A 16,001-nucleotide genomic window follows, 5' to 3' on the forward strand; every position below is an offset into this window, starting at 1 on the left:
TGCATAATTCAGATTTTGTACTTCAAAATCAAATGCATACGTGTGACCATTAACAGAGCCGTTCCTACTTGAAACTCTGAGAAGCCCTGCTGGGAAACAGATGAAAAATGACTATTTCTAGTAAATGATGTGGTTGTTTCTTGTCTCTTTATGACCCATATTTTAGGACTTTTTTGTGGTTAGATTAATTCTTCTGATTTGCCCATGTTAGCTGGTAACTGTACTGTTACAGTATGAGATGTATGACTCAAAAAGAAAGCTCTGGCTTACTTATCAGATATATTTGCTGGTTGATAATATCTATTTGTACTGTAATTGTGCAACATTTTGTAACAACTCACAGTAAGATTTGGACAGAAATAAGAAAGGGCAGAAACACTAATGGAATGTCCTTGGCAGGAAAGGATTTCTGGTGAAATGTATAGTGCGTGGCTTCAGTAAGGAACTTATTTCAGCATCTTCCAGACACTTAAGTAGGCCCACAAGATGGCAGCATTGAAATGGACAAATTGAGATGGAAAAGGGACAAATGTGGCTGATTGCCAAATGAACTCAAAATAAGCTTCAAAACAAGCTCCACGTAAAACAAGGGAAGTCTGGTATTATGGGCAGGATGAGATCATATCTTGTTTTCAGCTTCTCTTCAATTCTGCCCAAAGGTTTAATACATAGTAGCTTATTTTCTTCAATAGAACTTGGAATTTGAATGGAAAGATTATACAGAGATAGCATATAAATCCCTTGCATTTCTTATTTTCAGAAGCAGTTTGAAATCTTTTGGGCTTTTGGTTCCTACCCCATTGGTATGAACCTTTACCTTGAGCAATGACAACTCCCAGTAGAGCAATACCCTTTCCACAGCAATGTGACCAAATCCTGAAGTCTTTTCTCAGGCATGACTCACGCGTTATTAAAGGAATAACTTAGCTTTACTTTAATGAGATACTTTGTGCAAGTATGAACTAAGAACAAAGCTGTGCTCCCATCAATATCAGCTCTGGGGGAAGAATTGTGTTCTTTTGCTTTCTTGCCCATTATAAAAAAAAGCCAGGAAAGATAATGCATCCCGTAGAATGTGTTTTGTTTATTGTGGGAAAGTATGGAGAAACAGGGGAAGTGTGTTGGGACCTGTGATCGGCCAGACCTTTGAGGTGGAGCTCTTCCAGTCTGAAGAGGCAACAACCTCCTCCATGTAGTCAGCTACCCAGGGAAGACTGGAAATACTTTTGAACTCACAACCCAGATTTTAATAAAAAGTAGACAAGAACAATCATTTTATCAACACAGAGAAAGCCTCAGGTGAGTAGGTTGAGACAGAATGGATAGAAAAAGAGTTCATCTATCATTCCCTCCTTGCCTGCTGTGTCCTTGTCTGGCGGGGCCTTGCCCCCAGACCCAGTTTTAACTCAAGTCACTGGATTCCTGCATTCCAGCCACTGTGCCCTCTCCCCTCTGGCCCCTGGAAAATTTCTTTCTGTCAGCAGAGAGTTCTGAGCACATGGCAGCTCCTGCCCCTCTCCTGTGCCCATCAGTACCTGGGCTGTGCTGTGGCATCTCCCTACCCTGAGCCCTCATGCTTTGCTCCTGCCTTTCATCTGCCCCATCCCACCCGCCGCCACCCTCCCTCCTGCTGGCCTCCAGAGGGGTCTACTCCACATTGTCACGAATACGGCATCCTAGCTGGCAACAAATGAATTAAACAGATAACGTCTGGCACAGGAATTCAATGTGGAGAAAACATGTTTCCTGGAGGACCCTAGCGCTTTCTAGGAAAGGGGCAGATCATGGTGAGTGATCTCTCTTTGGGCTCAAAATGTTGAAGAAGCAGAACTCAGCCTGTGTGCAGATGAGTGCAAAAAGGCAATCCATTATGTTTCTTTCTTCAGGATATGGGTTTTTTTCCTAGACAATGGGACCATGATCAAAGACATCTTGCCCAAAAGGGGACATCTGAAAATCAAGGGAAGTTTTTAAAGAAACAGAGTGACATAGAAATGAATTAAAGGATTTTAAGTTCGTGAAAAATAGCCTTTCATTGTCAAGGAGGCCTAGGGAGAGCTATATTGCATGGCTTTGACATCAGAGCCATGAAACAGAACTTTAGAAAAGGTCTTAGAAAGTGTAAAACAAAATTAATCTTATTAATCCCAAAGGATTATATCATGCAAAGCTAGTGATAGCCTGTGTGGTATTCAAACCGCAAGAAAGGAGAACAGTGGTAGATAGATCACATCAATCTGAAGATATCACACAGCATAAATGAGCACATAGCACAAAGAGATTGAAAAGACTGGTATTGTTCAACTCTGAATAAAAATAAATAGCAGAAGACACAGGAGAAGTATGCAAATGGGTGAAGAATCTAGAGAAGGGAGATTACAATATTCTGTTTTCTCGATTTCATAGCCTGAGAACTGTGAGATATCCAGTGAAGTTCAATGCGGATCAAAGGAAAAAAAATTCTCATACGATGTGATACTTGCTTCCCTCAAATGCTGCTAGGGCTGAACACAATTCGAAGAGAACTGGACACTGAAATGGATAAGGAAAACATCCAGAATTTAATTGTTAATTCTAAAGTGCAGGGAGTGACAAAAGTCTTTTACTTTGTGGTCTGAAGCCAGCTCTGAACATTGGTATTAGAAGGAGAGTTTCAAAGAGGAGCTAAATTTCACAGCACCATCTAATAAAGAATTTCTTACACTTTCATTTGAAATATATAGTCCGGGAAATTGGCAAAGAGCCCAAGGCTGATACGCTTTGGCCATGCCTGTGTTCCTTGGTCTCACAGACAGCATGGTGTAGCATAAAAAATGAACTTCTTTTCCATGCAGAAATCAATGAGAATCTCCTTGAAATTGAGCAGGATTTCACCAGTAACCTGCTCTCCATTAGCGATTTCTTGCTAGGTTCCTACTGTTTTCTTAAAAGTGATTGTGTTAATATATTCCTTAGACAATCACAGCAATGGGATTGAAGGTCAAAGGCAAGGCATTTTAGAGTGCTCTTATTTTATGGGCTCCTTAAACATGCCATCTCTATGGTCTATTCTTATGTCTCTTCCAATGCTTCTCCCAGGGACCCATAAAAAGAAAAAATAGACCTGCTAGCCAATTAATAAGAGACACTTGTAGCATCAGGATAGGCTCATTAGTTGCATGGCCAATGGATCTGCCCCAGCAAAAGACAGAATAGTTCAACACTTCTATTAAAGATCCCAGGGGGCTGACACAGTAGCTCACAGTAAACTACAGGCAATCTGTCCTCTTCTTTGTCCTTGAACTATAGCTTGGCAGCTCTGGTGGAGGGAAGGAAAGTAGGGATGAGTAGCATTTGGTGGGCTCCCTCTGCAGCGCTGGCCCATTCCCCTGCTAGGAAAATTCTCCTGCCAATAGGTGATTGATCTCCGGGTTTGTGTGTATTGAGAGGATGAAGAACACCAGCTATTATGTAGCCAAATAGCAGCAGTTCAGATGAGAATCTGAGAGGGAGGTGTGACGAAATCCCATATGCCTTTTTCAAAACGTAGGATACGTGATACTGAATTAAAACAGATTTATCCTCTCAAAAAATAACCAACAGCTGTACTTCTCCACCACATCTTGCTCACAGCTGGAACCATTACTGCACATGAACAAGAAAGTCATTTGAAAATCTAGTTGAGTGAGTTTCTTGCAAGTCCATTAATCTTTTGTGGCACACAGACTTTGACATATTTTTATAACTCCTCCAACAAGAAGGAAGAAGGAGCATGGTGGCATTAAAGATGCTATGAAAATTCTCTATAGGATGCTCTTGCCAAAGGGTAAATCAACATTAAAATGGCAAATTACAAACATAATTTGGACCACTTCAAAGTAGTATACTAGGTCTGATTTGTATTTGCATTTCACCTTTTTATATCACTTATGCTGGCAGCACAGCATTACCTTAAATGATAGTAAATGATAATTTAACTGCTTTAATATCCCTTTATTGATGCAAAGTTGTCCTACACTAAATGGGAATTAGACTTATTCTACCTTTAAATGATTTCTTAGCATAGATTTTAACCTCAGGATTTCTTAGTTATATTTTTCTGAAATAGCTATTACATGTGTGAAAACCAAGATTCTTTACTTCTTGAACAGCCTGCTTTACAAAGGACTGCGCTTACACGCTGAGAGCACATAATGTAAATGAACAGCTTGCTCTGTATGTAAATAGCTAAGAGTCAAGCATTTCAAATAGTCCTTTGGAACTGAAAAAGATGTGTTCAAAAAGACTAGATGTTGATGAGTCTTAGGACTGAGGTCTGAAAGGTATTTACCTTGACAGACAGATTTGTTAAAGGAGTCTTTTTAAGTCTGAGAAGGAAAGTAGATACTCTCTTAAAAAAAATCCAAACCTTTAAACACTTTTAGCAGTTTAAAATCATGATTCTTTTTTATTTTCTTACAACTCAGTCCCCTTGAAATTAACTGTAAAAGTCTCCTTGATGGAAAGCTTGTTTATACATGGAGGCTTTCCAGCTATTTGCTCTTAACTGTTCCCTTAGTGTATGAAAGCTGGTTGGAATAGGATAATATCAGGCTTTGACACACAAGCATGTTAGTCGAGGATAACAAGATTAGGGGTGTTTGCAGGCTTGAATGCAGGCAGGAGGACAGCAAAACATGGCGTTAGCACCTTTTGCAGAGGTACCTGTGCCACAGCAGGTGCTGCTCCTGAGAGGGCTGCTAAATCTCTGTCCTGAATCACCATGGCACAAGCTGCTGCGGCCAGCATGGGCAGGGTGTAGCTCATGCAGGGTTACCCGCTGGTGCCTGCACCCTGCAACTGATCTGGAATAGCCCTTTGGCTTGGAGTTCACCATTTACCTCAAGGTACATTAGCATCTTATGGTAAACTGTCCCTTAGAGGGAATTAAGGCTGAAGCTGAAGGCTCATTCCTTGGTGTGTTAAATGCATACCTTGTTCAGCATGCGAATAGTTAAAAGAGCTGGAGTGCACTGATCCTCAGCCAGCTGAGGGCTGGGGGGGGGCCCTGAGCAGCTCTGTAGCTTCCAGGCCAGTTTAAACCACATTTTTCATGGCTGAAGCAGACTCTCGCTCCCTGCTGCATGGCCTTGTGCTCTGATGTGCTTCATCGTGCCAGCTGGGTCCACCCGTGCCCCTTCAGCAGAAGGAAACGCTTACACCACCTTCATGCCAGGAGGGGTTTCCCCACACTGAGGGGCATTTCTGTCTGCCCCCTTTGGGGAGCTTTCTGGCTGGTTTTCAGTGAAGGATTATGAACCAGCTGGAAACCTTTATGTCTTAAACTGGAGATTCTGGAAACCTTATTCTTATTTATTAGCATCTGACTGATCTCTATCTATGATCTTTGTAATGTGCTGCCATGTGGGAGCCTGGAGTTTGGGATGTGAAGTTGTCCCTTATTCCCCGGAAGGAAACAGTTCCTACCAGCACAATGCAGGGAAGTAACATTGGCACGCTCTGAAGGGAACCTCAGAAACTCCTTTAAGACAAAAAAAACTTGGCTCATCATGGAGTAAGTGAAGGTGGTGCAGGAGGGAAGTAAGGGGAGAAAATGAGGATATCTTAATCTCTGGCAGAAACAGTCAATCTATTATTGGAGAGTCCCACCCAAGCCAGAGGGATTAAACATAACCTGCAAATGCAACTGGCACTGGGGAGGAGGGAGGAAAACTGCATTGCACAGAGGCGCTTTATGAATTCGCGATTTGTTTAAATGCAAGAAGATAGTTAAAAAAACTAAAACTGCCTTCATTTCAGCAAAATAGAAAGCTAAAAGATCATTTCGGACATAAAAATGAAAATGTTTTGCTCTAAAACCACTGCGCAGCCTCCTTTCTTCCTTTGCATCCCCCAGCCCTTTCCGAACTGGGGATGACCAGCAGCCCTCCAAGCCCTTCGGCGATGCTGGCTGTGGAGGGGCAGTGTGAGGAGGTGCCCGCCAAGGCGGGCCAGCCTGCCATCATGCTGCCCATTGCACCGCTACTCCACAATCTCCTTCTGCTCGTAAAGCAGGGCAGAGCTAGAAATAGCATCTGCTGACTAAGCCAACTGGATGACCCTGGGAACAAGTTTTGAGGGGAGTAAAAGCATTTGCCTCTGCAATATCAGAACAGAGAGGCTGAGAGTGGGAACAACGTCTGAGATAAGTCAGCTCTAGCTCTTAATCAGGTGGACACCATCAGTGTCCTTTAGGAAACTTCTGCATTATGAGTCCCTTTTTTTACTTGAAGCAAAAGCGGATTGTGTCACATGGTTGAGGAAACAGTGATGAACACCCACCCTGTTAATAAATCATTTGCAAGACTGTGCCTGACTGTACTGTAATGGAGGAAATGGGAGTAACCGAAAACTGACCTCTTTACCGCTCCACAGTTACTAATGCAAAGCATTTTAAGCTGGTGCTCATGGTTTTTGGAGTTTGGGTTTTCTGCCCAAATCTATCCTCTCCTCCACTCCCAGTAAATTGTACAGGATATTAAAAAATGGTATGAAAGCTGTGGAAGCAGCAAACTAAGGATTTTAAAAGCTGCTAGTTATTTTATTGATTAAGTAAGAAGGACCTGCTGCCAGTGACAACTTGTTTTTCCCCTTTCAAGTTCATGGTAGCAGTTTATATAACCCCATTTTGAGAAAACTTGCTAGAAAACAATATTGTAAAACTGCCAGCTCCCTGGTGGAGAAAACTGGCAAACTTTACTTGTCTGAGTTTTGTAAAACCAGGGATATAAATAGTGAGTGAGCCTGTGTGGCTCTGTTTTTGTTTTCCCGGAGTTTGCAAACACACTTTGTGTCACTGACATGCCACATTTAAACAGAGTGCACTGTGTGATTAACTTAGCTTAATTTTGTCAGCATTTGGCATTTGCTGATGCAGAAGAAAATCTTGTTCTCTGCTGTGTCTACATGTGGATGAAAGGAATAAAATATTTACTATACAGAGCTGAGAGACCAGATGCTTCTTTACTTCAGAGACTTTTAGGGAATAGGAAGTCAGGAAGTGCTGCAATTCATTATTTTGTCTCTGGCATGAAATTTGGGTATGGAATTTATTATGTTTTCAATAAGAAAAATCTTTTTTTTACCTGGTTGTAATGTATTGTCTATTACTGTTGGCTTTTCTGTATTCAGCACTGTAGTACCACCTGGAAAAGAAATTATGCATATCATGATGCATGGGACACAACAAAGGACACAGCAGTCATTAGGAATAGCCTATATATAAATCTGAAGTATTACCATCTTTATTAGACATGTAGGTAACTGAGTATGTGAGCTTAAGCATGAAAATATGACATTAAAGATCTGGTTTCCTTTATCAAAAAAGAAAACAAGAACTCATAATTATATAAAGCTGCATATCTTTGGAGTCCTTGCAAACACCAACTAATCAATCCTCGCCACGTCCCTGCGGCCATCCTCATTTTATAGACAGTGATTTGCTCCAAACCACAGGGGAAGTCAGTGACTGATCTCTCTAGCATCTCCTAACCATCACCAGTTTGTGCGTTCACCCACGGCACGTTGTTTCTCATATTAGGGATGTGAGGTTCCTCCCGCCCCTGCCATGCTGGGAGTTGTTTCATAGCTGCGTTATGAGATCAGCTCACGAGAGAGGTGCACGGGAATTGCCCGACTTCAGGCTATAGACTAAGGCAGGTTTCACTTCTATCTCAAAGAGCAGGAGGAATTAAGGGCTTCCCCTTTGTCATCTTCTTCAAGCAGAGGAATAAGAGGTGAGTGGGGTCATGGCCCTCTCCTAAGCTCACTAACTGATATTTTAAAAATACTTGACTTTTTAAAGCAAGCCTTGTATTGATAAAGGAAACAAAAAGTAAATTAGCACAATTATAAATGCACAGTGGGATGCTGATTACCAGTCAATGGCTTTTCTTTTCTCCAGCAAGCAAGTGCTTTAAAGCACTATAGAAAGGATGACTATGATGACTTCCAATGAGAATGAATGCCCAAGCTATATCAGCTTTATGTTTGTGAGAACGATCTGATGGGAAATGCTATAAGCCACGCAAATAGAGTAGCTCTGTATGGGGTCCAAATAGAGCAGGAAGGAATCTGGCCTACAGCACAATTACAGTTAATTGCAAAGGAAGCTTCACTGTGATACTCACATATGTGCAAGTGCTATCAGGGAAGTGACTCTAACTGTCGTACCCATGAGAATGAGGGTGCCACACTCATGTTGGGAGTGGGTAAAGGAGGGTGGCATCCCCTCTGCGCTGCCCTGCCACCCTTAACGGGCCACGAGATTTACACACTTGCCTTCAATGTGTTTTGGAGGAAGAAAAGAAGGTTTACAAAGAAATTCTTGGTAAAATCGCTTCCGTGCATTTTAGCGTTGTACGTAACATCATACGTACAATGCAGTGTTTCAACAGTGTCCAGCACAACTGGGCACGCACTGCTCAGGGTTTCTAGGTGGTATAGTAATAAATTATACTAAAGTGTCTGCAGTTTTGTAGAAGGCCGAAGTAGTAATTTTCAATTTTAGTACTGAGATAGGTTCAGTTCCCCAAAAGAGCTGGTGCCCAGGAAGGCTGGCAGGTGTTCCCTTGTCTTAGAGATTATAAACTGCTCCCTAAGCACAACCTGCAAAATTTGCCAGAATTTTCTTCTGCTCAGTAAGCTTTCCCTAAGGTGCATGTGGGATGCAGTCCTGAGCTCCCTGAAGTGCAGGCTATGGGGGAACAGGGGTGGTGCTTGCATAGATCTGTCTCCTTCCCCTCACACAGCCTCCATCTATGTGAAATGTGCCTCTACCTATGGGGCTTTGCAAGCCAGCCCTCGGTGTAGAGCTTCACAGGAAGCCCCAGAATTTCCTGACCTGTCTCTTTCCTTTCAGAAAAATAAATAAATTACAATGTTTAGCAACACTGAAAGCTTTCTGAGCTACCTTAACACAATACAGGCTATTTTATCAGACTCCCTGCATGGCTGTTTTCAAAAAGAATACGATTCGCCTGGGACGCTGATTTGAAAAGCAGTGACAGTGACCGTGCAGTGTCTTTTCCACTCAAGGATTGTTTTTCAATTTATGGTTTGCAACATGCATTTACAGGAGACATTGGCAAAGCTCAGAAAGGTTTTGATGCTGAGACTGCACTTTCATTTGTATCTGCTGTCGGATGTTCTACTTGGCTGCTTCCAAAAAGCCAATCTCTTACCTAAGGTCTCCCAATGTCCTCTTGGACAGCTATTGCCAGATTTTAATGCTATTTTATATCATGGATATAAGAAGCAATAAACATTTATTAGATAAGCACACCGGGGAGCAGTGATGAAATAACTTGTGTCGCTGTGTCCAAAAATAAGCTCAATTACTGTAGACTTATAGATCTGCTACAGGAAGATCTCATCAAACTGGCCCAGAGCTTTGTGGAGCAAGTGACCTCCAAGAAGAGATCAAAACCGTAGTGTCAGCGCTCTCAGAAGGACAGTGGTTCTGTGCAAAAGCGGGAGAATATGAAAACTAGCAAGCTTCCTCCATTCCAGATGGGGACTATGTTATGTCTCTCCCTCCTATTTTTCTGCTAGTGATGGCAGCTTGAAGAACATCAGCCCCTCTGTGGCTGTAACGTAGTGTTGGTGGGGAAGCTCATGGAAATATTTCTGGCAGTATATGTGTGAGCATGCTTTGATGAAACAAATCTGCTTTGTTTCTGTCTGGGAAAGGCTTAGGATTGAGATAGGAGTCCTATACTAAATTTTAGGTATGGAAACATATACGTTCCTTGAACCTAAACAATATTTCATTTGGAGTTCTTCAATCTCAGACAATAAACCTCAAAAGGTTTGTCCAGCTTTTTTCTTAATAAGCGAAAGTTTGATTAGGACATTTGATTAGACACAATTCCTGCTCAAAAAAAAAATGCCCTCTCTTCCAGCTAGTGACTATTATTTGCTTCAAAAATTACATAGCTGAGAAAACAATCAAAAGTATTGTCATATGTAAAAGGCAGATGCCTATGTTTTGACAGCACTGACAATACGAACTGCATACCAATGTCCATTTATGTTGAGTGATTAAATCAGTGCAAACGTTTAGCTAGTAACTGGTGATGGATATGAGCTACAATGAAGCTGCAATGGAATGAGGATGGTTTCTGCACCTGTCAGTTGGTAGTCATCACCTGTGCCACTGTGACAGTTTGCCTGGTCATCATCACACTCATCCACTGGTTTGCCTTCGGAAACGGTAGGGACAGCAGTAGGAGCTGAAACAAAATCCAGTCATTCAGTTAAAACATGTGCTGGAGAATCAGCATGCAATTGGCAGTAACATTTTGATGAGCACCATATGCTGTCTTCACGTGTTGTATCTGAGGAAAGAAGCAACTCTACTTTGCAGGTTAGTTAGTATTTCTTTGCAATGGGACGTATCTGTTCTGCCTCCTCGCGCCAAGGCACTCTGCTGTGCCTGAGCTCAAGGGCTGAGCAGAGCCGGGCGGCAAAGCCCCGGACTGCCTGTTCATGGGCTGATGAATGTTTGCTGTTCCTACCAACAAAGAGTGAAAGCCTGAATAGGCAGAATGAGAGGCTTGGGGGGTAGAAAACCCATCATTTAACTGCAGGCCAAAGTGGCTGTGAGTGGGCCTGTATGGAGGAGCTGGAGGGGTGCATGCTTGGGGTGGTGATTCTCCAGCACCTACCACACTGCTGAAGAAACCTCTCCGCAGAGCACATGTAAGAGAGGAAACGTCTGAGCAGAGGCCTGGTAACAGTGGCAGGAAGGCAGAGTGATGTAGAATCATTCTGGGCTCAGTGAGGGGATCTGGAAGGAGTTTCTTTTGTTTCTGTTGAGGTTATAAATACGACCCCAGTGATGTCAGTCCCCGCTCCCGGCCACCTGCTTGCTTCTCATCAGCAATGACTTTCCGGTAGCTGCTGCATAGCCAGTAAAAGTTTCACCTTTGTTATTACAGTTAAAAGCTCAAGATTTGTGCAAGATGCCAGAAAATATACCTATACCCCAGTATCTGCAAAACATAACACATCTGGAAAATCAGAATGCAGATACTTGGTGTCATGTTTAGGTTTATGTTTTATGCTGCAAGTATAGTTCCCTGGCTTAAGATAACCAGACTGGGAATGTGATCCAGGCTTTTGTCTGTTCTCACCTACTGTTATTTTCATTAACAATATTTTACCCTCATTATAAGCTATACAACAATGCACCCCTTTCTGGGATTCTTCTTTGTGCTTCTACTGCCTCCACAGCCTGCTGGCCACATAAGATCTTATGCACTGACTTCTCGGCCTGAAAATGTCAGGAGGGAGGGTAGTTTCTGAAGTAGCTATATTCTGGGATGAAACATGGCTCTTTAGGACCCTGACCTATGCATTACAGGTAAAATCTAGCCCTAGTTAAAGAAACAGTTCTGTACCTATTATGAATTATGCAGAGCATCTGTTCCCCACATCTCTTTAAAAACCCTTCTGGGAGCTCCCTATAGCTTTCTACATTGAGTTAAGTTTCTTATCTTGATCTTCATGCCCCTGTATAGCCTCAAGCTTGCCTACATCTCTGCCATCATTTCATATAAGGCCCCTTGGGATGCCTTGAGCACACAAAGCTTCCCCTTGCTCATTACTGCTGGAGAGCTGATTTCTACTCCTGTCTGTGCCTACCTCCATATTCTTTTCTCATCTCAACTCCTTTCCTTCTCAGTAAATCTCAAGTGACTTCTCTTCATTCAACTCCCTCCTTGAGATACAGCTATACAACAAAGTTTTCTTATAATGCTTCTCTCATGGGTAAATGGGAATTGACCTCACCTGTCCATGGGTGACCTACAGGTGAGCACCCTTCAAAAGTACATCATAGCAGAAAGACGAATGCAAGTAGATGTTTCCCAGGGAAAAATTGTACTTGCTGCTGCAGTTTGCCTAAAAGCAAAGACATTTTGCCTGGTGAGTCTCCTTTTTGGCTCCTCCATCTCACTGAGCAATGTGCTCCTGTAAGGTGGTCCACGGACTCGCTTCTTAATGTCTAGGTGGCTACAGTAGCCCTGTGGCCAAAGGACTTTGCACACAGGTGGTGAGTTTACATGAGGCAGGTGCTGGGTTTTCTTTTTTCTGAGCAAGTAGCACAATAGTCTGCAGGAACTAAGTACTCCCACAGGAAATGAGGACTTCCTTCAGGAACTAAGAAGTATTTCCAACCTCCCCACTTTCCGGGCCAAGTAAAAAGCACACTTATTCAATCTGGCCTTCACTTAAAAACAACACAGAACTCATCAGTTCTCACAGCAAATGCCTCCCACTCTTCCGCCTTGGGGGAGAAATGGTGAGAAAGAAATGGAGGCAGAGCAGTCGGTTCCATTCATCTTGGGAGCCTGTTCAGCTACTTCTAGATGAGGTATCATCAGAAACCCTGAATAACACGGTTTGTTATTCTGTGTATTGTTAAGCTGCATGGTTTATAAGCCACGTCACTATACCATCATCCATCAGATAAAACTGTGAAATTCACGTAGTGTTATCTGTAGTTATCTATGAAGTTAAATAATTATTGTTTATATGACAAGTATCAAAGCTTGACTTCATGTCACAGTCCAAGGATAAATGTCTAAACTTTGCTTTTCCTGGTCTTTCATCTCCTATGTACTCTTCCAAAATTAAAGCTTGGTAAGGAACAAAGAGGAACCTTCTGCCCCACAAAAGGAACAGCACAGAACTTGTCCAGCCAAGTAATCATTGCCCACCATAGTGTCTGGTGTGACTTTCACGTCCTTTGAAGGAGCAAGGGACATAACTGCTATATTCAGCGCAAAGCTCCTTCTGCATTCTCAGAAAACATCTCTTCCAGGGCTGTATCATGGTAACATAAAATATAAGTTCCTGTCTTTATTCTCTCCTAATATGCTTCTTGAAAGTATAATCATAAGGATGCTTAAGGGAACAGAAAACCATGTGGAGAATATCACCGTGATTCAACAAAGGAATGGGAGAAAGAATAATATTTGTGCCTTGGGCATATTCAAATGTCTACAGAGAAGGAACTGATTAGACCAAGAAACAGCACTAATGGCAGTCACGGAAGCGAGAGTCCGATGTGCTGCCTGTACAGACACAGCAGTGTTCAGCAGTAGTCCAAGTACAGAATGTATTTATGAAAATAATAAAGTGCATTCATCTCTAGCGGAGCAATTACCTTCAAGTTCACAGCCCAGCAGCTCCATTCGCAGCCCCAGTCCTCCATGTGTGGCTCTCTCAGGGTAGACACGGATAAATCTCGTCGATACAGGTTCAAAAGTCCGCAGCTCAGGTGTGTCATAGTTGGTGTTGCCTTCAAAAGTCTGCAAAGCATGACAAATGCTACTTGTTGAAAAAAAGAAAAGCTATTTTCAACACTCATCTTTTCCCCTTCACTCTTTGAATTCCCTTCAGTCTTTGAATTAGGTGAGCAGTAGGCCAGATTCTAACCACTTAATAAGTGTCAGGCATTCCTGTCCTAAATAAGAATGGAAAATACATAGTTAAAGCTCCTCAGAAAAGTAATGCATTTCATTTTTCATAACCTCAGTAGCAACCAATCCATCAGCGTCATAACAAAAGCTGAGTGTTTAATGAGACATGTTTTTAAATGACGCTCTGATCTGGGGTTTAACTGGGTGACATTTTCAACACTTCTCAGGGAAAAAAAATGGCTGAGGTGAAGATCCTGTCACCTTTTAAGTGGTTACAATAATAATCCAACTATTCAAGAGAAAATTTCAATCTGATTTCCCCCAGTGACAGAGTTTCACAAGTTGTAGTTGTTTCAAAAGGCATAAATTAAACTCCAGGAACAGTAACTGCAAGAGTTCTTCCAGTGAGCCTGCTATTGAATAAGAATAAAAAGAAAGAAAGAAGAAAGCTGCTTCCTGACAAAACTGCAATATAATCTAACGGGCAAGGCAGGTCAGCAAATGTACATTTCAGACAAAAATCTCTTCTCTGGGTTCTTCAGCCATAATGCAGCTCTCAATGGCATTTGTTTGATACCTTCAGCTTCTCTTGTCAGCGATTTACTGCATATAGAACAAGATATAATTTGTACTTATAGCAACACCTTGGGTGCCTCCATGGAGATGATTGGTCCTTAGAACAAATTAACTGTACAAAGAAGCAGTCCTTGCCAGGAAGGGTTTATAACCCAAGATAGGCAAAAGGAGCCATTTTTACCCTACTTTATGGTAAAAAATTACTTCAGAATATCATGTAGAAAATACTCTAACGTACAAAATATGAAAATGTATATAACAATGAAGTAAAAGTAAAGTACTTTCAACAACTTTTCTATGAATTAGTTAAATGGCAAAACATTAGAAAGCATCTTATTTGAACTGGAGCTCAAATTTGGGATTAGAAGTGCTATTTATAAGATACTTCCAACTCATAGCTGCGAAGCCTGAAGCCTTCTTCAGGAAGAAACCTCCAGATGTCCTTCATTTTGGATGAGAACAAAACCCAGCCTGCAATGAACTCCTCCTATTTATCTGGGGTCAAATAAAACAGAGGTCACGGGAAAAGCTGACTGTACTTCCCAAAGCACAAAACCAGCATAGGTAAGACTGATTGTTGCTTTTATTTTCATTGCAGACCTAAGAGCCTTGCTTGTTTATGCTCTACACCTCTGTGTTATAAACCAATGGTCCACAACCCCTTCTGACCATTGGTTAGAGTGCCAGTTGCAAAACCCAATAATGATGGGAGACTATGATCAACTAAATTAAAAAAGTAATTTCAACTTTAATGCTTCTGCTCCTATTTCCTAGGGGAAACCCTATCTCCAAGGTGGCTTCAAGGGGCACTGGTTGACCTGGTGTTCTGCCAGTGTTTGGAAGACAGTTGTTAAGAATTCACATGTAGATAGCCTGTCAGATCTAATTAACATGCAATTACATATTATTATATTTGAGTAGCAATACAGTGCAAATGATCAGAAAAGCTATGTGCCATATAAGAAAGAACAAATGCCATTTTATGTGTAAAAAGTAGACAGACACATGTACCTGAGGAATCCTTGCTTCCTTTTTAATAGTAGTCTTAATAGCAACATATAATAATGAAAACTGCTTTATAAAAGACATCAGTACTGGAGTACTGACACATAGACATTAGAATTCAATAGGCATCTAGAATTATATTGAATCATAATTATATTGAATCATTGTCCTTTGTAGTGCAGAGCTGCCTGTGATTCAATTTTGACTGTTCATTTAAAACACGTACTGATATTCTTTGTGGGGGAGGAGAGAGGAGCACGCAGTAAAACTTCACTTTGTGGTTATGACACAAACTGCTTTGCTTCATTACAAAGATAAGTTATAATAAATAACAGCTAAACCAAAGAGAAGCTAAACTCGTGAGAGGAAAAGAAAATCTTCCTAATACCTTTTAAAATCAAAATAAACATGGCAGAAAAATTTAAAAAGGTTATTCCAAACGTCCGGATAGTCAGAAGTTTCTTGTACCAGAAATGATGAGAGGAGGTACAAAAATCCCCCCAAAAGTCATTAGTAGGTAAGTGGAAGGAGGAAAGAAGAATTAAAGATAAAGGTGACATTATGGAGTAAGCTTGAGTAAGACTATGGAGAAGAAATACAAATTGTATCTTGAAATGAAGATGGGGTTCTGCGTGGTTGGTTGAGGATTTGAGTGATGTTCACTCCTTTGAGTGCTTGAGCTAGGCTAAAGGGGGAAACTTTCTGCGCATTCAAAAATAGCAGAAATTGGGTCAGCCACAGAGGAAAGAGTTATGGTAGTCTTAGTGAAAGGAGCTGCAGGCATGGATGACAAGATCATGTTGAGAAACAAGGTGATGTTTCATCCTTTGGACATATTCTGCTGTTATGTTTAGCTTGTCATTGTTCTTTCTTTTCCTAAAATGCAGTTGTTTGTTTATTGAAAGTCAAGACTTTAACCAAGTGAAACGATGTGTTTCATTTCGTATAACAGGGCTGTTTCTAATCCACATTCCT

General features: G+C 41.5%; 1 protein-coding gene across 1 annotated transcript in view; it reads right to left on the reverse strand.

Annotated features, from left to right (window-relative positions):
• The window catches only part of NRP1 (neuropilin 1), an 82,983-nt gene that overhangs the window by 7,914 nt on the left and 59,068 nt on the right, over window positions 1–16,001 (reverse strand). The window contains exons 9-12 of the mRNA XM_035902433.1: window positions 13,190–13,334; window positions 10,146–10,250; window positions 7,104–7,163; window positions 3,281–3,298 (exon numbers count right to left, since the gene is read on the reverse strand). Coding sequence (XP_035758326.1) covers window positions 3,281–3,298; window positions 7,104–7,163; window positions 10,146–10,250; window positions 13,190–13,334 — 328 coding nt within the window. The remainder of the gene's footprint in view (window positions 1–3,280; window positions 3,299–7,103; window positions 7,164–10,145; window positions 10,251–13,189; window positions 13,335–16,001) is intronic.

Source organism: Egretta garzetta, unplaced genomic scaffold (genome assembly GCF_000687185.1).
Source record: "Egretta garzetta isolate BGI_Z169 unplaced genomic scaffold, ASM68718v1 scaffold369, whole genome shotgun sequence".
In the NCBI taxonomy this organism is placed as follows: Eukaryota; Metazoa; Chordata; class Aves; order Pelecaniformes; family Ardeidae; genus Egretta; species Egretta garzetta.